The 22880-nt window shown below is 33.8% G+C and overlaps 2 protein-coding genes and 2 long non-coding RNA genes across 17 annotated transcripts in view; 2 read left to right on the top strand and 2 right to left on the bottom strand.

Annotated features, from left to right (window-relative positions):
- The first annotated feature begins 415 nt into the window (after nt 1–415).
- On the top strand, nt 416–4215 carry LOC148609774 (uncharacterized). Its single transcript, XM_088540918.1, has 6 exons — nt 416–538; nt 1103–1213; nt 1469–1811; nt 2137–2438; nt 2728–2877; nt 3293–4215. Exons 2-6 carry the CDS (start codon nt 1112–1114, stop codon nt 3428–3430), a joined length of 1035 nt encoding a protein of 344 aa, XP_088397044.1. The 5' UTR covers nt 416–538; nt 1103–1111; the 3' UTR covers nt 3431–4215.
- A 1166-nt stretch (nt 4216–5381) lies between these two features.
- On the top strand, nt 5382–11682 carry LOC148609775 (uncharacterized). The gene is made up of 2 exons (XR_015914510.1): nt 5382–8188; nt 8960–11682. It is a non-coding gene; the product is annotated as an uncharacterized LOC148609775 (long non-coding RNA).
- Nucleotides 7508–8961, bottom strand: LOC148609776 (uncharacterized). The gene is made up of 2 exons (XR_015914509.1): nt 8677–8961; nt 7508–8211 (listed from the first exon to the last, which is right to left on the bottom strand). It is a non-coding gene; the product is annotated as an uncharacterized LOC148609776 (long non-coding RNA).
- Nucleotides 11683–19103: 7421 nt separating the features above from the next.
- LOC148609777 (uncharacterized) overlaps nt 19104–22880 on the bottom strand; it is a 28145-nt gene continuing 24368 nt past the window's right edge. For 7 of the 14 annotated variants that reach the window (XM_088540930.1, XM_088540934.1, XM_088540931.1 and 4 more), the window contains one exon: nt 19104–22409. In XM_088540930.1, the coding sequence (XP_088397056.1) occupies nt 21279–22409 (1131 nt within the window). In that variant the 3' untranslated portion in view covers nt 19104–21278. Of the gene's footprint in view, nt 22413–22880 lie in introns of all 14 variants that reach the window. The other 7 variants (XM_088540933.1, XM_088540940.1, XM_088540936.1 and 4 more) reach the window with 1 other exon arrangement.

Consider the following 22880-nt stretch of genomic DNA (forward strand, 5'->3'; position numbering starts at 1 on the left):
AGTTCAATGCATGAAATTGTTTCATCCTGTAAATTCTCTTTGCTATAATACAGTGAAATGTAGAAAATGTTTCAATTCGGTTACGTTAAATTTATGTTAGTCGTTCTCTGATCACTCAGAAGCCTTAACTATCATGACCTTCTATATTATAAATAGAAACTGACGGACTTTTGTTACACGTAATGGTATAATTTTAATTCCATCACTTCCATCGTGAAAAACATAAAATGGTAATTTGATGAATAACAAAACATGTTGAAATGTATAACCGTTCCGGCTTTATTCTCATGATCTTGAAACGCAAAAAAATATACATAAATAAGGCCCCTTTGGTGCCTACGACCGATTTAGTTGTCCACGCAGAGAATGGGTGATTCCCAAGGTTTATATTTACAAGTCATCCACACTGAACTATATCTTCATTTTAGATAATACATTGGAACAGTGAAGTCGTATATTGTGCAGAAGAGAATTTTTTGTATATTAAATCTTAGGAATATTACTATATTATTTGTTGGATTAAGGATTTGATTGCAAAGTAAGTTACAATGTTTTAATTTTTCTAAATTCACATAAAAGTAACTAATGCCGTAAATGTTTGTTATTATCTCTAACGATAGACAAATTAATCGTTTTAATTCACAGTCAGTTAAGAATGTGTTTGAAACAGGGGAGAAAATATTGACCAATTGAGTCTCCATTTGTAATGCGTGGTCCTTGTGTTGTGTTGCGGACGTCAGTACTTTTACTTTGTTACCGATTTCGGTGAACTTCGTTGACTGCTGTTATTTTTCCTTCCCATTGACAAAATCTTAGTTTTAATGTGTAAATATAAAAAAAGATCTTTTATTACTTGTTGGTTCCGTCGCTTTGGTTTCTTTGTGTTGATCTTCTGATCACTCATCAGCTGTCGCCTTGGTCTATAAATAGCAACTTAATATGTACGCATGCGTAATGAAAGTTGAGTGATCAGTGCGTGTTAGCTGAATGTAGTGGAAAGCCCAAGTGCAGTGATCAACGGCTGCTGTGTTTGTGTATTGCATTTGAAGAACATTTCCGGAAAGGTGGTGTTATTAGTCAAAGTTACTCTTCTATTTTGTAGTTTAACATCATGTTGGACAACGAAAGACTGCTGAACGACGTTGGAGTTTCACCTTACGAGTGTGGTTCATCGTCAATGCCACCCATACCGAAAGGAGGACTGTTAGTGAGGGTGAGTTACTGAATTTAGGATATAGAAATCGAGTTTGGTATTTCATTATTAATTGGATTTGATGATAGTAGATCTAATAATGTTGACCTTCAGGTGAACTCGAAAGAATTTTTTATTTGTTTTCATTAGAATTTGGAATGTCTATTGACATACTTTTTCATATACATTTGATAGTTCTTTTTAATTCATTAAAATGTGTCAAGAGGATTCCATAATCATTTCTTAGGTTAATACAATTATAGTTTTGCCTTTCAGGTCGCTTATGCAGGTGCTTGTTTCTCAGAAGGACAAGTAAGAAAGAAGGATATCAGGCCAGAATTGCCTGGATTAGAAATTGCTGGATTTGTCCAAGATATGTGTAGCACATTACCAAATAGTAACTTTACTCAAGGAGACCGAGTTATCCTCTATCCTGATGAAGGAGTTATGAGAACAGGATGTGCAGAGTATTTAGCTATACAGGACGTTACCAAATGCAAACAGATTCCTAACTCTATTCCATTGGAAGTAGCTGCCCAGTTGTCTGGTAGTGCATTACAGGCTTATTGTGCCCTACTCAAGGCCAAGTCTCATGTAGAGAAACTCCGTGAAGTCAAACGTAAGTGAAGACTATTTTGAATGAATTATAAAGCTTCACTTCATCTATGTTAGTCGTCATTCTTTCCCTTGAATCCTTACATAATTTGGTTTGATGATCAAATGAATATCACATTGATGGTGTAATGCAGGTTCATATTGTCTTTGATCAAATTTTTTTCATGTAGGCGTTGCATTGGTTCAGAACATGATACAAACAATTACCTTTCATATAAATTATGTAATTATCTAATTACGGTTTCCAGTCACCTGGAGTTTAATATGATATAAAAGTATATCCATAGTGATCAGTGTATTTAATTATAATGATAAATTTACTCTTTCAGCATGTGTCAATGTGATGATAATTGGTGCTGGTGGTCTTGGATTGTGGGCTGTGAGGATTGCCCGGGCTCTGATTGGCCCCACAGACAATGGTGTTAGAGTTTATGTAGCAGACCACAGTATTGACAGACTCCTGTCAGCTCAAGATCATGGCTGTTATGATATAATTCACTGGAATGAGGAAGACCATGAACAATATATTGTTGAAAGAACTCTAGATGCTTGTAAGGGAGGTGTTGATGTGATTGTAGACTTTGTTAGTTCACCCAGAACTGTCCAGAGAGATCTGAAAGTACTAAATAGGGTAGGTAATTAACTCTGTCAATTTTAATTTTCTGGCATAATGTAGTCTCTATTTAATTTTCTATTTTGTTTTTGTTTTTTTACTATTGCTTGTAAAGATTAGTGTGAAGATATGTATACTGCTGCATTTGTAGTATATATATTTTGAATCGTACAGTTTTGAAAGAGGAATAGAGAAATTCACAGTCTATAACTAACTGCAAAAATGAAGTACTACATCATTGATTATAGGACAAGGAATAATGGTACATAAAACAAATGAATTATTCCAATGTTATTTTCTTTTTCAGGAGGGTTTAATATTGGTTGGAGGTAACACTCTCTCAGAAGTCAGTATTAATCTCAATGTTCTGGCTGCCAAACAACAAAGCATTGCTGGCATTCCAACGGGTACACCTGAGCAACTAGAACAGATTGTTGATATGGTTGCAGATAGAAAGGTAGGGGTTATATAGCTTTTCTGTTGAATTTTTTTGCAAGACTTTTTTTTCAATGAAGCTGCATATTGTAACCTGTTACTGTCTTAAAAGATACAACCAATTTTATTTATTTAATAAATACAATATTGTTTGCACTATGTAGCGTAAGGAAATAAGATTAAGTTGCTGCACATGTACACATATGTCTAAAGTCAATTTGATGTATATTTGTAAATGTATTACTAACCTTTGTTTTCTTATCAATTGGTGTCAGTGGTACATATATCTGGTTTACAGATAACTTATCACAAATACTATTCAAGTCGTAACCTTTAGTGATACATGTACATATGCAAATCAATCCTTTAATTTCTTTTGAAAATAGAATTAATGCTAGTTTTAGACTTGTTTTGATTAATTTATTTATTATTTGCAGGTTGAACCACCAGCATACCAAGTTTATCCAGCTTGTGATGCCCCTCAGGTTTATCAAGACTTAGCACAATGTAGGATTGTTGGCCGTGCTATATTTAGTTACATGGACTCCACTCATACTCTTGACAATCAGCATTAGGCCCACTTCACCCAATTTGAACAATGTGATTATCATGACTGTTGATTACATGTATGACTCAGGGGTTGACATACTTACAGTCAAGTTAAGACTGTCTGACGGTGGAATCCCGTTGCAGGTCGACATGGATGAGTCTTCAACCGTTAGTTGCTGTTGTAAGCAACTTACAGTCGAATGGAATCTTAGACTATAAAAAAAATGATTTCAAACTGGTGCTGTGATAAATATATGAATATTCATAATTCATTATCCATTGTGACATTTCACTCTTTAGTCAATTGAAACAATTAAACTGACAGAGAAAAACTTAGTTAACGTTTGAATATGTGAACAACTTACAAAATGTAAATTGTGTTCCATGATTGTAAAATTTTGTATATTCTTCCATCAGCAGAGGATTAGCTTGCAATATATATTACCATTTTGCTATAGAGAGTGCAAGTATTCATGTAAATTGAAAGGACAACTTGGATGAAGGAATAGCCAATTGTAAGAGTTAATATAAGAAAGAGAATGTACTTGGATTTTCATAAATATCAAAGATCTGAGAGTTTTGAACTTGTTTGCCAGTATAAAGTGCTAATTTATTTGGTGCAATTTTATTTGTTAGTATGGAAATGGAGTGAGAAATTGGGTGAATGTGTACTTGTTTGAATGGTTTGTTGAATTAGGAAATGATAGTGAAATAGTGTATGAATGTAAATAGAATGGTTAATTTGAAAGGTTGGTTGTTTAAATTTGTTATGTTTTGTATTTATGTTCAAATTAAAAAGTGCTAAAACTCAGTGATTGTTTTATGTAATAAACCTTCCTTAGTATGGATATTTATTTCTTGGTATGTGAACCACGCCTGGTCAATAAATATATGGTTTTTGGTGCCCTGCCATGGTGGGATTAGTCAACTTAACATGGTAGAGAAAAACTGCTCTAGCAATCAGACAAACTTCAAACTGTCTTTAGATATCTACTCCATTATGCATACAACTTAAATTGCCATAGGACTATTAATCTTGTACATCTACAAACAACTTTTTTGATGTCCTGGAACAAGATCAAAATTGCCATGAATGCACAAGCATTAAATCAGTTCAAGATCTGCATTAACTAAGCCAGTTAAAAACTTTATATTGATTGCATACCTTCTACAATAGCAGAGCTTAGAATTATTCTCAAGTGCAAAAAGATAAATGTACATATGTAGCTTGTAAGGCCAATAACTGTTCAATATTTGTACTGTTCAAGTTGCCCTTTTCAGGGTAGGAAACTCGCTCAAATTCTAGCCATTCCTGAATTAGGTTTTTCAATATATTTACTATATGGCTATAGAGATTTTTGCAAAAATTTGCCAGCCCTGCCCATAAATAGCCAGTCTCGGCTGGCGTGCACGCTACTATTTCTAACTATGCCCTTTTCAACAATTTTAATTTTATAGAAGTTCACAAGTTTCTCATTGACTGAATGTCAAACAATAACAACCAGTTATATTTTCACCCTTGAGTATGCACTTAAAGTAAACAACTGGCAGATTTATCATATATTTTGACTAGCTTGTTAGTAAAGTCTAGTTGACCTAGTTTAAGGTTATTTAACTATGAATTTAACCGAATTGTACAGCTTAAGTAATTATTTTGACAACGAAGTTTAACTGGCCGTCACGAAGTCGCCAGTGCAAATGTAGCATGTTACTGCACCCTACATATACTGGTAGTGTATTGTACCTGTAAAAGTTCATTTTATAGATTTCTGCATTGGTGAATCTTTTAACTACGCTTGAGTCGAATCAACTGTTAAATTAAATAAAAATAAGGAGATAGGATTTTCTGTAGTAATATAAAGTTGGAACTCCCAGGACAGATGCACAATTTTCCAGTAGGGATCGATGGATAAGATCTCGTGTGAATAGATGCAGACTCGTAAACATCACAAGACCAACATAACTGGGTAAATCGATTTGTTTACTGCTAGAACAACGTAATTAAGATTGATAAATATGTTTTTTTACTGCAATCAGCAGAGCATGGTAGAAACTTGTCTAGGATGTAAACAATCAAATACGTCACACGCTTGTTTTCTTCCTTCACCAGCTGTTGTGAAATGAATGATACTTTTAGAATAATTGCATATAGAGTTCAATATTGAATCGGTTAGCTACTACAATTTATGATATTAGTAATTAGTACCTGAATATTATTAACAGGAGTCAATGAACCTCAAACTAAGTTGATAATTAATGTTGTTCACTGAACGTTTGATTGACGCCTAGAAAAGGCATGACGATGATGTATGGTTAAATAAATCCAGGAAAGACTTGAAAGCCCACAAGGAAATTGTAGCGAAAAAATGCAGGAGACACAATTAAATTCTAGCCCCCCCCCAAAGAAATCAAATGGTAGAAGCTATAACTAGTGCGTTAATAATATTATGGTACTTGTGCACTCGCTAAGTCAAAATTATGTGGACCTTTCTCAGATCGAGCTGCTCTGCGTAGCTCTAGTTTAGATCTACATAAAAAGGATTTATGATACGAATAGTCAACAATGCAGTAAGGAGATACATTTCAATACTATTTTGCAAACAGAGAAAAAAAAGAAGAGCCACATAATATCAGGGCTGTAACTATATTGAGGCAAATGCCTCATGAAAATATTTTTTAACAGACCAGAGGAATCGTTAATTTCTTTCACCATATCCAATACATAGTTTTATACGTATAATAGATCGTTTTTCGTTGTTTCCTTTTGATGACTGACAGGTGATTATATATCCAACTTTATTGCGGAACACCTTTACCGGCAATCCGTCAATTAAATCGCATCTTTTTCACGTGTAGGCAGGTTTACATCTTAAGACAGTCATTAGATCATAACGGTCGTGTTAACAATTTTTTTAAACATGCGTACATGTAATGTTTCTGAAAAAATGATTGAACTCCGGATCTTTGAAGAGAAAGTTTGCAGAATCAGATGGAAAGCACGGACAAAGCATTAAATATAACGAAAATATGTATGGCGATTATGTCAAAGAGACAAAAACTCTAAAGGGATGAAAATATTAGCTCAAAGCCACACATTGGTCTTCAATAAACGACGAGGAAGCCCTCAAACCACAGGCCAGACTGTAACTGGCCTTAAAACATTATACACAGGCATATCGAAATAGTTGCCCCTTTATATTCAAGTAACATAAAAATGAAGTTGAAAACTAAACAAGACATGACATGGGACAGGCGCAAAAAATGCAGCGGGTTTTAAGTATTTTAGCTTGATCACAACCCCTCTAAAATCTGGCCACTGTGGAAAAAATATTACACAAATATACGGAAAAATCAGTTCTAGAGGTCTGAGTCCCTTAAACTGTTACAATGGAAATAAAGAAAATGAGTATACATAACACAATTGTACTAAGGACTACTAGCAATTAATTGACATGCCAGATCCAAACCAGTTTAAACCTACAAAAAATTGTGTCCGCATCATATATTTTGTCCACATCTTTCATCCCCTATGATTCCTGGAAAAAAATATGGGGTGCTACTATGACGCGAAAACGTCTGCGTGGCTTTGCCACAGAAACATGACTTTTAAAGGGAAAATCTTGTTAATCCTTTTTTGCTCTTTTTTTAACCATACCGTCATTTTATTCGTAAGCTCACCTAGTACTAAATTCGAAGTTGAATTTTTGTTATATATCTATGTATCACCCCGTACATGTACCCAATTTTACCCAACGTTTTGTTGAAAGATCGTTAAGATTTGGAGGTCAGATAAGGTTCTTGAAATGCCCAGAGCCCAGGATTTTGCATCATTTACCTCAGAGCTTCTGGGGGCCTTGAGCGGCCCCCATGCCCCCTTATCGATTTTTTTTTCGGATCGCTTCGCTTTGCAAAGTCTTTTTGCCTCATCATAATAAAAACCTAGTTACAACCCTGGACATTGCAAAGCATACCAATTTGAATGTTAATCGACAATATATATATCATTGGTCACTTTCTGATTAGCAAAACGTTATTGAATTCAGTAGTCTTTTTAATAAGATCAGTTGGATCCACTTTTTCTTGTGTCTGGTATTACATAGGTGTTCTATTGAATAATTTTATTTCATTGTCTAGAAAGGCTAAAATATAAAGTTTTACAGTGTCCGGAAGTGTTCAATTGAATTAACTTTTTTATTGTCTAGAAATGAATTCAGGTGAGCCCATTCTCTAGAATCTGGTAAGGAATTTGTCCATTCTCTTTGGTATCTGGTACTGAATTCAGTCCAAAGATTTTAGTGAAAAGTAATTAGTTCAACTTCCTCTAGTATCTGCATGGAACAGAATACAGTTCATTCCCTCTTGTATTTGGCAAAGAATACAGCCCATTCCCTCTTGTGTCCGGCAAATATATCCAGTATTTGACAATGAAATCAGTACATTTTCTCTAGAATTTGCCAAGAAACCAGTCAATTTCCTGGAATATCTGGCACATAATTCTGTCCTTTTCGTCTAGTGTTTGTGTGCACTCTTTATTTTATAATTTCTGTTGAAGAATTCTGTATATTCCAATTCATGTGGATTCTAGTAAGAAACTAATCAAATGTACAGTAAGGAATTCATTAGTGTCCTATAAGAATGCAGTCCACCTCCTCTTGTGTATGGTTTAGAATGCACACGGGTCCTCTTTCTCGACTGCCGGTTAATGAATTAAATCGTATTCATTTCTAGAGTGTCTGGAAGGTATCTGAAAAGTACTCAGTTTAGCAAATTTCCTCTAGCGTCTGGTAAGTGATTTCAATTTTATTGTCTGAAAAAAAAAAGTGAAAACATTAATCCTGTTTAAGTCCACATCCTCCAGTGTATGGTAAATAATACTCAGTTTAATCCACTTCATCAACTTCCTGGCATGATATTCGATTGGGTCAAACAAATGCACTTGAATCAAAGCCGAATAAGACTCAAATCGATACCAGAACGTTACAGGAAGATGATGGACTACTGTATTCCAACAACCAACGGCAACAAAAGCAAATGTGAAGTTCTCCAGAATTAATTACCAGATAATAAAAGATATCAACAAGAAATCCATTAACAGATGATAGCAGATTTTCATCTTAAAAGACTTTAGAGGTTAAAGCAGAGGATAATGTTTAGAAATAGAAAGATAGGATAGTTAACATAATCAGACGAAATGAACATGGCTTTTCAAAATTGATCAACAAAATTTAAGATGACTTTTTATGTTTTAAGAGAGTGGGTAAAGAGAACTTACATGAACTTCATACCAGACACTAGAGAAACTGGGTTCCATTGATTTCCATACCAGACGCTATAGCGGAACTGGGTTCAACTGAATTCGTTACGAAGCACTAAATTAACTGGAATCAAGTGAATTATATACCAGACACTAGAGGAACTAGGTTCAACCAAATTACTTGCCATACGTTATAGGAAATGAGTTCAATTCAATTCTTCAATAGACACTAAATGAACTGTGTTTATTTGAATTCTTACTAGACACTGGAAAAACTAAATTCATGTGAATTCCATTCCAGATAAAAGAGAAAATGGTTTCAACTGAAAATCCTTACGAGACACTAGAGGAACTGGGTTCAACAGAATTACATACCAGACACTGAGTTCAACTGAATTCCTTACCAGACATTAGAGAAACTGGGTTCAAGTAAATTCCTTAGTAGACACTAGATGAACTTGGTTCAACTGATTTTTATACCAGACACTAGAGGAACTGGGTTCAAGTGAATTCCATACCAGACCCTAGAGTAACTGTGAATTATTGAATTAATTTAATGCCTTTCTAGACACTAGAAGAACGGAGTTAAGAGAATTCCATTCCTGTTACTAGAGGAATTGATTCAACCGAATTCCTTACGAGTCACTGCAGTAACTTAATTTATGTTCAAGTGAATTCCTTACTTGAACCTATAGATGAAATGGGTTCAACAGATTTCCTTACGAGACACTAGTGGAACTGTTTAATTGAACTTCATAACAGAAACTTCAGGAAATGATTTTCATACCATACATTAGAAGAACTGGATTCAAGTGAATTTTACTAGAAAATAGAACTTTGTTTAACTGAATTCTCTACCAGACAGTAGAGGAACTAGGATCAACTAATTTCCTTATACTGGAAACTCAAGAAATTTGATTCACTTTGCGTTCATGCCAATCGGTCGGGAAAGGAGAAACAACTGAACTTCTAATAAGGGTTTTGAAAGATGTACATGAATTCCTTTCTGCACATGAAAAGAAATATGATAATTGCCTTATAAAATTACCAAACACTGAAAAAAAAACCCTTACAAGAAACTTGGAACTGGTTTTAAGTCTTCTATACCAGGCACAATATTTATTACACAATGGAGGATGTGGGTTTGATTCCATTCCAGATTGGATTTTTTCGTAGACACTAAAAGTTGATTCAAAAACAGTCCTAACAATACACGAGGAAGCGGGGTGAGTTTATTATTAGGCGTTAGAGGAAGTGGGCAAAACTGAATTCGGTTTATCCAATTGAACTTTTTGCCAGGCTGTCGAGGAAGTGGACTTGCATGCACAAGATAAATTTGCCAAAAAGAATTGATTCAATTGAAGACATTTGCAGTCAATATAGAAAGTTGAGGCAACTCTTTTTGCCAAATAAAACAGAGTAGAGAGGAAAGGAATTTCTCACCAGACAAAATTTACGAGTCTTCCCTGCCATTGGTAGTATCGAATAGAGGAAATTCATTCAGTTGATTGTGCTCGGTTGAGCATCACTCACGTAAAGAGGACCCTAATATTATAGTACACACCAGTATGTAATAAGAATATCCTACATTCCTTTCGAATATTTGTATCAGACGTCTAAAGTGTTAATAGTGCACAGCGGACGATGCTAACAACGACAATGTGACTTGCACAATGACCTCATTATAATGTAATGTTATGTTTATATTGTACTGACACTTTCTTTTTTCTGTTGTATATTTGATTTTTGTTTAATGCAATGCTAAACGTATTTGCATTTGTGAAAAGTTTAATGTTGCTTATAGTCTGTGTCAATAACGACTTCATATTTGAACTAGATTTTTTAGCCAAACAGATCGACCTAGTTTATATTTTCATCACGAGTTAGAGCAGTTAATTCATTTAACATGGAGTCAGTCACATATCAAATGTGTTGCCATATATTTATTCGGTAACATTTATAGTTTGTGGTGGTAGCAAACAACTGTTACAGTTTTTGCGTTGTAAATATACACACGATATATTACAATTAAATCAGAAAAACACAAAACAAATATCTAAATCAATGATAAATTCTACAAAATTACCAACTGCTCCTGGCAATATATAGGAAATGAACAGTATTGAACAGTAAAGTTATATAAATATTGAAAAAATAAGAACATTCATTGAAAAAAACAACCAAATAAGTCAACAAGCAAAAACATTATCCTTAATTTTGAAAGATATATGTTATTATGTTTTATTATATATGTTCAATCAAAACTGTTGTATGTAAAAAAAATGATTGTAATCATGCCTTTTATGGGCCCTTAATTGGTGAATAAACAGTTCTTCTTCTATATGTACATAATATATACGGATGGAAGAATTTTGAGTAGACATATTATCATAGAAAACATAGATGTACATCTTGTATGGTAAATAAAATGTTACAGAGAATTTTGAATTTGCAACATTAGTTACAGTCTTTGCAGGTCTTTGAGCGCTAACACTAATGTTGAAACCAGTATAATGGCGATATTCAGATTAAGTAGCAGTTTTTCTAAAAATCAAACAGAAGGGGTTTATGCATGTCAAAAACCCTCCGAATTCAGTTTTATTTCTTGTTCAGAAACGGTTAACGTTACTGATCACATAACCAGTCTTAGTTTTTCATTTGATTGTTGCGCTTAGATAAAAAAATTATAAATTGTACACGAAATTGGCACTGTGCAAGAGTTATCGTTCTTGATTTGGTTTCATTTTGGTTGGTTTTAGTGAAAGATGAATGTATGACTTTCTAACTAGTGCAGATCTGAATGCAGAAATGATTATCGTTATGTGGAAGTATACAGCATATATAGACTGAAAAAGCATGGTTTGTTTGGTTGGTTTTTCTACACCATGAAACACTCTACAATTGCACGTATCTGAATTATATGTAGAAATGGTACTTAAACATTAACCTAATAAATGAAAATAATACATGTTGTGCAGTGCTCAAATTAAACGTAAATAAGAATAATAAATAAGTTTTTTTCAATATTTTTACGTTTTATTTATATTTTATTGTATTTAGTTCCTTTTTACCTATTTAAACGTGGCTGTCACTGTCATTATTCTAACTCAATAAATACCCAAATAAGTAACTGTTTTATCTGATATAAACGCAAACTTTTACAAAATATGACCACACTACGTTTGTGAGACAATTCTTATTTGAAAGTAGAATGATTTTAAGAATATTACAAAATATAGTCGTATTATTTTTCGGGGCACTAAACTTCGTTATTTGAAGACTTTTTAAACCTCTGCTATCCTACTATTTACCTGTAATTTTCCAATAAAGTATCAGGTGTATGAATCGAAGTTCACGTGGTTTCAATGTCGATGAAAACGTATTTTTTTATGTTTACGTGCAGTGAAAAAACATCTAGAAGGTGAATTATTTACACCTGTTTAACAAAACAACCGAAGGTATATTGACTATTAACCTAATTCTGCTTTGAGAATATAGTCATTGATTGTACTTCTTCTAATTGATCTACTACGGCGTAGTAGTTTTCAGTGTTTAAATGTTTTGCTCTTAACCCTGACCCGACGGCCTATACCTTTTATATTATCATAAATTATGTAATTCATTTAGAAATTTCACTCTCGGTCATTGCATTAAGAAATATTAGGTTTTTTTCTTGCCAAGATAATTAGGATTTATATGTTATTTATTTTGTTGTTATCGATAAATACAAACATTGTTTTTTTTTTAACTCTAATAAAAATGTACAAACAAATGCATTGAAACTTTGGTCCAGATTAAAGTCATGTTGTTTATTAAAATTACAAATTTTTCTAAAACTAATTTCAACGAGATAATGTGGTTTTCAAACATATACAGTTAATGCGTTTATGTATTTATTCTGTTGCAAATTTCTCACTTTGAAGAACAACTATAATACATGTACCATTCCTTCCCTTAAAATTGCTACAACTTTGTCCCTTCTCTATCTATAATGCAAAATGATTGATGATGCAAAGCTTTACAGCAAGTACATGTATAGCCATCAGTTTACACTGAAAAATGTTCAAACCTACATAAATAAAACTTGACGTTTTAGTTGAAAATACCAATCCAATGAAAGTACCAATCCAAAGAAAATACCAATCCAATGAAAGTACCAATCCAAAGAAAATACCAATCCAATGAAAGTACCAATCCAAAGAAAATACCAATCCAATGAAAGTACCAATCCAAAGAAAATACCAATCCAATGAAAATAAAAATAATAATATTATTACTTTCGATATGTTGCATACATAATATTGCTTGAAATAATGACACCGACAGCATATTTGTACCGAAAATTTGTATGAAGAAAACAAACAATTTTCTACTTGTAAGGTGTTTTTTCTCAATCAAAAATAATAATGTTGAATTAGGACGAATGATTGATGAACCAAAGGGAACAAATCGTATGACATATTATAGCTGATGTAAATGATCATATCTATATTATTAAAACGTATAACATTTCAACAGCTCAAAGAAATATATAATATTAAGTTTTTGTACTATGTATTCGATTTTGATTTTGGAATTTCATTGCCGAAGGCAAATTTTAAGATTGATTGATTGATTGATTGTTGGGATTTAACGTCCGAGCAGCAATATTTCTGCTATATTCAGGCGATGATCATGAAATGATGATGAAATGAAAAATGGGATGGGACACAAGGATAATGGGGTCGACAAATTTTGATTGCCACTAGGAAAAGGGAGGGATGGGTAGGGTCGGGCAATTTGGCCTCCTGTGGCGGAACCCTATGGTTCCTACTCCGGAAGAATACCACAGTAGGGTTATTTAACGTGCGAGGAATGTGGCATCTTTCCCAACATGGTGCACCACTATGGTTTGCGGTTAGGTTTTCCGTCTGACAACCCCAGCATGTAACACGCCAGGGGTACCCCATTCCACCACCTGGGGCACACAAATTTAGTTGCTCTATGGGCAGAGGGTTCTGAACACTATCTAGTCGTCTTTTACGACAAGCCTAGCGCTGCTGCAGGCCTATTCTTTTGACACCCGGACCTGCACGGGGCGCAAACTTTAAGATGGTTTGCCCTTATGGCCAACCATGTATATGGCATTGAGAAGATATATTATTCAAATATGAATTTCGAGTGTGAAAGTCGTTTTTCATTATGGCAGTATGTAAATCTACAAATTATGCAGAAATATTCACAAATCCTGTCAGCAAGTTCTTTTAAATCATTAATTATGTTGTTATATTTTAATCATTTTTATATTATTTATTGTTGATTTCTTCTGTATCTTTTTCAATAATTTCATCTTATCGGTCTTTAGATTTATCTTATATGTATGCGTTTGTTGCTTTTGATCCCATCTTATAATTCTAAAACAATTCACTTTCCAATTTCATCAATACAAGTATCTATTATCAATATAAATCATGTTTTGTTGTGCTTTACAACGTATTTCATTGCACTGATCATGGGCACATTGGGCCAATAACCAACCAACATTTATGTAGTACATCACTTTTCATCTACGTCATCAGCATCATGTTGGTTTAGTATCGATCAAAACAATCTGACTTTATATTTGGTCGACATTATTTATCAGTTAGAAATAAGTCTTGGCAGACATAGACGTAAACTTAGAACGTGATAAAACTCACTTAAAACAAAGTGGAAGGTAAACATTTAAGCATTTGAATTCTAAAAACACAATGTCAACCGACGGATTGAATTTGGGCTGTTGGCGGGTCAGGAAAATTGAGACTAAAAAACAAACAATATCTGTACGTCAGTAAGACAACGCATGTAGTCTAAAACTCATATTATGTAAGATCCTAAAAAACAGTGAACAAAAAACTCAATATACGTGATGTATCCAATTCTGTCAAATTTCGTCTATAATGATTGTTCTGGTCTCTAGTGAATGAATGTCAAAACGAGGCATTACACTCGTTTTCAGAGTGTCATGCCAGTAGCTTTGCGCAATCACTTCATTAGGTCAAGCGTACAGTCAAATCACATCCTGAAATCACTACTGAGCCACCATTAAATTTAACCTTTTCATCAATGTTGCTTTCGGCATTAACCTTGTTCGGACGTATGCTATATGCAACTTAAAGCGGCCCTTTATTTATGGACATTTTGCACAAATCTTCACTCCATTTATCACGGGCTTGGTACCACATTGCAAACGTGGTATTACACAGTTGTGGCGAACCATTTTCATTAATGTGAGAGTAGGATCGACACCAGCCTATACAGAGCATGAAAAATAAAAAGTGTGTACATGCGAGCGATTACTAAGTCAGTAACCTTATATCCAAAAATGGATTCAGCAAAAAACAGGCTATACTCATTCATTAAGAGCAAAAAAGTGGAATCTGGAGTCTCATCGGAACAACAAAATCTACAGCGTCAAAGAAAGCAGAATCTCGAAACAGACGATTTTCTGCGGTCTTTACACAGGGAGAAACAAACAGCTTAACAGACAATCCCAAATCAACGACTGACACCATACCAACCATCAAAATCACTGGACCAGGACCAGGAGTAAAAAAAAAACTTAATGAAAATTTCAACCAAAACAAGGCTAGCGGACCAGATGAGTTTTTATTGCGATTTCTGAAGGAAATGTCATCATCAGTAGCAGCACCACTATGTCAGATCTTTCAAGCATCTCTTGGCCAGAGACAAGTATCAGATGATTGGAAAAGGCGTTCGCCTGTCCAATATTCAAAAAGAGGACAAGCCAAAACCATCTAACTACAGACCAGTTTCTCTCACTTCCATTTGTTGCAAGGTTCTCGAACAAATAGTACACAGCCAGATCATCAATCATATTGGGAGACACAACATGGGTACAGAAAGAAGAGGTCTTGTGAAAGCCCGCTGATAACTACTATCAATGACCTAGCCAAGGGACTACTAGTAAACGACAAGGTTCAAATCGAGGCAGTTCTTTTGGATTTTAGCAATGCATTCGACAAAGTCCCTGACCATCGCCTTTCCATAAAACCCAACCACTATGGTATCCGGGAACATCTTAAAGTGAAAATTGAAAACTTCCTTGCTGACAGTTCACAGAAAAAAGTTGTCGACGGTGAACAGTCAAGTCCAGCACCAGTAACATCAGGCGTACCACAGGGCACTGTACTTGGACCTCTGCTGCTTCTAGTTTACGTCAATGACCTACCATCGTCGGTTGAATCTACGACAAAACTGTTTGATGACAGCGGCGTTCTACTATATCGTAACACACAATCAGCAGAAGATAAGACCAAACTTCAAAAATAGTGTGGGACAACTCCACTAAGAAAAACATCAATGCAGTAGAGAAAGTATAGAGAAATGCAGTTAGATTCATCATGAATGATAACAATCCGACGAGCAGTGTAGCATCAATTCTTGAAGAACTGAAATTAGAAACTCTGGAAAATGATCATTATGTCTTGCATTGTCAACAACTTTGTCAATAAATCATATACAATCAACCCAGATCCTACACGCGAATGGTGTGATAACGAGAGGCCACTAAAGGAGGTTCCTTCCACGTTTCTGTCAACTAAAAGGACTCGTTCTTTCCGGCCACCATCAACTTCTGGAATGAACTAACACAGCCCCTTGTGAAAACTGGCTCATTGGATAGATTCAGATAATGCAGCTAATAAGCAATATTTCACAGAAAAATTATCAATTCGCTATTTCATTTCATATTTGGTGTTGCAATACTTCTTTCGAGTTGTATATAAACGAGGGTGGTACACAGTATTTTTTTTCTAAATGTATTTTAATTGTCGCTGGAACACATGTCCTCCAAATTCGACAAAATGTGTTCGACCAGAAGTACCAACGTTATAATTAAAGCATCGGACGCCGAGTACTTTTTGTTAGAATCAGTGTGGTTTTCATAAAATAAGCTTTTTCATACTAGATTCGACTTGAATGTAATTACTATATGCACTTAAACTTAAAATTCGATTCAAAATGTCAAGTCATAGTTTAATACAGAAGTCGTAGGAACCTTCACTCTTTTGCTTTCACATACTATGTCCCTTAGCGACCTTCCGGCAAACATTTTAATCAAAATGATGATATCATACTTTACGACGACCCCCACCCTCTACAGCGAGGCTAAAAAATCCTTCGGTACGTACAATTTTTTCACATACCGGTACTTACTCATGTACAACAGACGATGGTGGATAAATCATATTACACAAAACAGAAATGACTTTAATACACATTTTCTATGCAATACTAAGCTCTAAATTTCTATTTCTTTTTTCTTCTAGTAATGTTGTACTGAATTATTCATTGAGATTTTTTCTACCGAAATGAAGTTTAAATGTTATAGATACACTTCCGCTTGCTTCATACCCAGAATTTATTATCCTATACATTTTTGACACAGGACTTTATGACAAACGTGATACTTTAGTTCTTGGATCTTGAACTTCCTAAGTATTTTGTTCTAATGCTCCCTTTTTAATGGCAATTATAACCAACATCTCGGCCTGTGGATTATACACAGCACAATTGATCTGTTTCTGTGCATGTGATTTTCTTAGTAGAGCGAGTACACTAAGAAAAACTTCCACATAATCTCACCAGACAAAAAAAAAACAAAAACAAAACTTTGCATATCATATATGGTCCTTTGATAAATCGAGATGTGGATATAAATTTATTCGAATTCTTTAAGATCATTATATTAACGAAAAACAAAAATGAACTACGCTAATTTGACTTCTTTTGGTATACTTATTGTACTCGAATTCCTGTTAGACAACATTTTCTTTCGAAGATGTTGGAATACCAATTGTCAACCACTTATTGCGGACCTCTTTCTTTATTGTTAATGATCACAACTTATGGATAATATGAATACAGACAACACTTCCTTACAACATTTGGTAGAAAAAAATGATAACACCTTCAGATATTTGGACGATATTTTGGCTCTTAACAACGACGATTACAATATTTATACTGAAGATATATATTTGCAAATCTGCCTTTGAACTAATCAAATATTGATAATAAAGAATGTCCGTTTTTGATCTTAGTATTCAAATCAATAATGGTGAAATTCGGGATGATTTTTCATTTCCTATTGTTAATTTTTTTAGATGTCGACTTCCCCATGTCGCCATTATATGGAGATTAAATATCATAATTGGTTCGATTTGCTTCTATTTGTAATACTATTTCGGATTTTAACGAAAGAAATATTTATATAACCGAGAAATTACTTCATCAAGGTTTTCAATTTAACTATTTCGTGAAAACATCTAAATTTTTCAACCGATATAAGGAACTCGTTCTTAAATACAGACGTACTTGTAAACAATTAATACATGTTCGTAGCTAGACGTGTGAGTATCTCCCACTCTTTACTTTATGACAATATTTTTCATAATGCATGGAAAGCTCAATAATTAATCACCCATTTAGTTGACTAGGCCGTTGAATAGGCTAAATCTATTATGACATAGTTGTCAAATGATAGCATCGATACGCTATTATGGTCTTTACATAGAAACAAACACACCATATTTAAAATATGCCCTGTGGTGTGAGGGTTTCCTTGTCGTTCATTGAAGACCCATGGGTTGACTTGAGCTTACATTTTCATCCCGGTTGGGTTGTTGTTTCCTTGACATATTCATCATATTCTTCCTCCTTATATTTCGAGTCAAGGGTAATGTTCTTTTATTGCCTTCATCACTACTGTTTTATGGTCGTCATTATAATTATCTTTTTTATCGATGCAATGACTGTTAGTCATAGATGAGTGTCTTCGGTTATATTTCACGTCTTACTGGTTTGACATTCCACCGAACTCGGTGCTTATAAAATTTAACACATTTGCAGTATGACAGATGCCGCAGGTGGAATTTGACATGCTTACCCCGTCGGAGTACTTGGAGCCACTCCGCTTTTTGGGGATTTCATAATGAAGGTATTTTTTTGTGTATGCTGTCTTTTTATCGTATCTTCAGTTTTTGTATTTAAATGCATTTTATTCTGTCGTCTACAATTTGCATCATCTCTGTTTCATGTTTTCACGTTTTCGATGTGTTTCAAAACAATAAAATAACCTTTTGTGTGTAAGCCATTAGTGAAGGCAGCAGTTGTCGTATTTAACGTTTAAATACTTAAAATTACGATACTGTTACAATGCCTTAAACGACAGTTATGTGACTATACATTAAAATAAATACTTTGAGTATACTAAAAAAATAATACTGAAACTATACATAAAACTATAATGCTGTGTCTACACATAAAAATACTGTAAAGTATGAAAACAATACTGTGAATTTACCTACACATATATTGATTACTATATTACTGCAACTTCACTTATAAACCACAATAAAATTAATATTTACAATACTGAGGCTCCACTTATTAAAACAATACTGTAAAGATAATAATGATTTAATTTCATGATCGTTCTTGTCATCACAAAATTGCAAGTATACTATTATGCAAACAAAATTGTGACTATCTTACATTTTCATTAAAGTGACTATACTTAATATAATTTCAATACGATTGGTATACTTATCATTACAATACAATTTGTATACTTATCATTACAATACAATTGGTATATTTATCAATACAATACAATTTCTATACTTATCGTTGCAATACAATGGCTATACTTATCATTACAATACAATTTCTATACTTATCATTACAATACAATTTCTTTTCTTATCATTACAATACAATTGGTATATTTATCATTACAATACAATTTCTATACTTATCGTTACAATACTTATCAGCACAGTATAATAACAAAACTTATCATCACAATACAGTGCCTCTACTTATCATCATAATACTGTGACTATACCTATCATAACAATACTGTGACTATACTGATCATTACAATACTGTGACTTTACTTATCATTACAATACTGTGACTATACTTATTAACATAATACTGTGACTATACTGATCATTACAATACTGTGACTTTACTTATCATTACAAAACTGCGACTTACTTATCATTAAAGTATTGTGACTATACTTATCATTACAATACTGTAACTTTACAATACTGTGACTATACGTTCAAAAAGTTCGCTAGACATTTGTTTTGTTCGAATTTTATCCGTTTTAAACCATTAAAAATCAAATATGTGTATTACTCAGTGTATGGAGTGCTCTCTCTTCGACAACAGCTTGGGAAACAAGACAAGCTATAAGCTTATTTAGGAGATTTTTTTGTATCCATGGTGACGAATTTGAATCGGTTTCATCGATATGAAGTCGTTGTAACTTATAAGACCGTATCAATGAGACCATGATAGATTGTTCATAAAACTTAGCTGCTGTGTTATAAATCAGTCTAATCTACGTCATCAGCGTCAATGTTCGATCCAAGAAACTCACGTAACAAATCATAACGAAAAGGCAGATCTCAGTAAAATAAAGTAAACGGTATTACATAAAACAACAAAATATGAATAAAACCTACAACGTCTGTACACAGTTAATGAAGGCGAATTTTCAAAGCGTTCACAAATAAAGGTAGCAAAAAATTACCCAACATTAATCTGATCCGTAATTAAGTCAAGTTCAAATTAAATCCGACAAAATAAATATTACACCCCCTGATATGCTGGTACCGCAATGGTCTTGACTTGGTACAGACAACGAATTATAGAATAAAGTTATAGCAACACATCTTTCTAAATATATAGAGAACAGGAAGACGAAAACAATTTATATTTAGTATTTGGCGTTATATTTACACTCGAAATAAATAAGCAAAAGCAAACTACTACCCTGTATTGTTTTGTTATCATTTGGTAAGCCTTGCACATGGACAGACATAGGGTATCGTGTAAAAATTATCGAACATAACTTGTTATAAAACTTAACATATTTTTACCGATAAGTAATATGTCAAAGGAGCTACTTCTTCGTAGTCCCATGTTATATACAAGGAATGGAGCCTCATTTTTTGATGGGTTTCGCAATTTATGAAACAACAATGGCCAAAGAGAGGCCTACTGTCAGTTTAGTTTCTTGTGGTTATATTATTTAAGAAATGACTTAAATTTTCGGTCTATGAAGAAATAACCTCAATCTCGTGGTGCACACTAAATAACTTGCATAGCAGATTATTTTTAAGTTTGCACAATGGGCTTTTAGGATATTTCAAAAAGACCGAAAAAATATAACAGTCATTCCTTATAATTCTATTATACTATAAAAATTTAACGAGTAAATCATTAAAAAAGATTGATCACGTCATAGTCACATAATAAAATTTGTTTTATTAGATGATGGACAAAATTTTTTATCCATCCAGAAAGCATGAAATTATTACACGATAAAAAATTTACCAAAATAATCTTCATATCATTTATTGGAACAACAAGTCAATTTCCAAAAACATTGACAGTACTAAGACTTTCCCTGATCGAGTCATCTGTGAAACGTTCTAACACTTGTTGGGTACGGAGATGCTACTATACAAGTGTATAAGATCATGGTTGTATCAAACATAAATACCACGAAAAAAAAAGATATAAACTGGATAATGTTTTAGTTAACTTTTACTGATCAAAAGTTACTTTACATTGAAAAATCCGACAACTAAAATATAACATCGGGGAGGAAGATACTCTCCGTCTCTGTCGTAAGGCCTAGCTAAACCTAATACAACTAGGACGTCGTCGTTTGGATGAATGTCGTCGTCGTATTCTATAGCTGTGAACGGGAAGTCGTAGATCCCCGAAGGTACAACAATATTACACCTGTTTTTGTCAAAGTCATCCACATAAAGCATTACATGTTCAGCTTTGCATCGTAAAATACCTACTGAAGATGTATTGTCGTTCAGGTATATGTACTTCCTTTCCTGCATCCCGGGGAAAATATCGGCTACATCTAATTTAGATATTGATACAAGAAATTCGATATCAAGTTGTTCATCTATATACTCAGCTTCAGGTGATTCGACGAGGACATCCTCGTACGCATGTGGATATGGAGTCAAAGGTTGTTGATCGAGACCATCAGGTGAATGTTGAGCACATGGTAGTGAGCCTGGAAGACGCAACGGAAGGAATATTACAACAAAACAATAACTCTCAAAGAGTTGGAAGTCAAAATGACGTGGCCAACAGCATTTGTTTGTTTCTGTTGTTAAAATAGGTCGTAATATTCTACCAGTCGCTTCATTGAAACCTAAATAACAATAGCCATTATTCATGCGAGTTTTGGCAATTATCCTTAGAGAGATCAAAGTATCCCCGGTATGGTATGCTTCAGGGTGTACTTCTTCAGATTCTGAGCTCGGTACTGACTTGTTAGTTTGTAATGTTCCTTTCAAAAATGTCTGACGATGAAAGCAGTTACTGAGAGATATGCTCAAAAGTGCTGAATTCCTAGAGACGGAAAAAACATCTACATCTTGAAAATGTTTTATTTGGTTGTTGTCCCATACTGTCTTTCCACTTACGAACGCATATACCACCGTCTCAGATCGACAGACACTACAACTAACATATAACGGCACGGTAGCTCCTAGAAAGATTGAGCCATCCCAATTATCCGGACTTCCGGTTACATCGTCAATTGCCATAAGATAATCATTAATCTGTCTGTTGTACTTCGATGTGTCTTTTTTAAGCTCATTGTAAACATCGATTACCAGACTGCAGTTATCACATATAGTATCTTCTTCACCATCAGCCATCTGCTTTAAAGTAAGGATAAACATGTAGTCATTTAATCAAGTAAATTTTGGTATAATTACAAATTAAATGTCAGTCTCTGTAAGAATCAGGCTGTGGGTTAAATGTGGTTTGAAAAAAAAATAAAGACCAATCTGAAAGTTTAATTTGACTATTATTATCTTTGTATATTGCCATTTGATTAATCATATGTCACAACCTCTATTTCTAGGGGGTTGATATAAGTAAACTCTAATCTCTAGGGTTCTATGCTTTATTGCCAAATAATGTTAATGCCCTATAAAATACAGTTATATTAAATACACAGCACAAGATAAATAATAGCATCTTGCACATAAAGATAACATAAAAATTAACCATGTGTGTGAATGTACATTTTAGTACATGTACATATCATAGGAAAAATGTAACATTTGAGTAAATTTAATTTACGGCTTCATCAATCTGCTTGTGAAGCATAAACCTACTAGCTA

This window comes from Perna viridis, chromosome 8, assembly GCF_037379345.1.
Source record: "Perna viridis isolate PV_CMFRI_1.1 ecotype Kerala chromosome 8, ASM3737934v1, whole genome shotgun sequence".
In the NCBI taxonomy this organism is placed as follows: Eukaryota; Metazoa; Mollusca; class Bivalvia; order Mytilida; family Mytilidae; genus Perna; species Perna viridis.

Coding starts and splice junctions, on each gene's coding strand:
- LOC148609774 (XM_088540918.1), top strand. CDS start 1,112: ATGTTGGACAACGAAAGACTGCTGAACGACGTTGGAGTTTCACCTTAC. Junction 1,812..2,136: donor GAAACTCCGTGAAGTCAAAC/GTAAGTGAAGAC, acceptor TTACTCTTTCAG/CATGTGTCAATGTGATGATA. Junction 2,878..3,292: donor ATATGGTTGCAGATAGAAAG/GTAGGGGTTATA, acceptor TATTATTTGCAG/GTTGAACCACCAGCATACCA.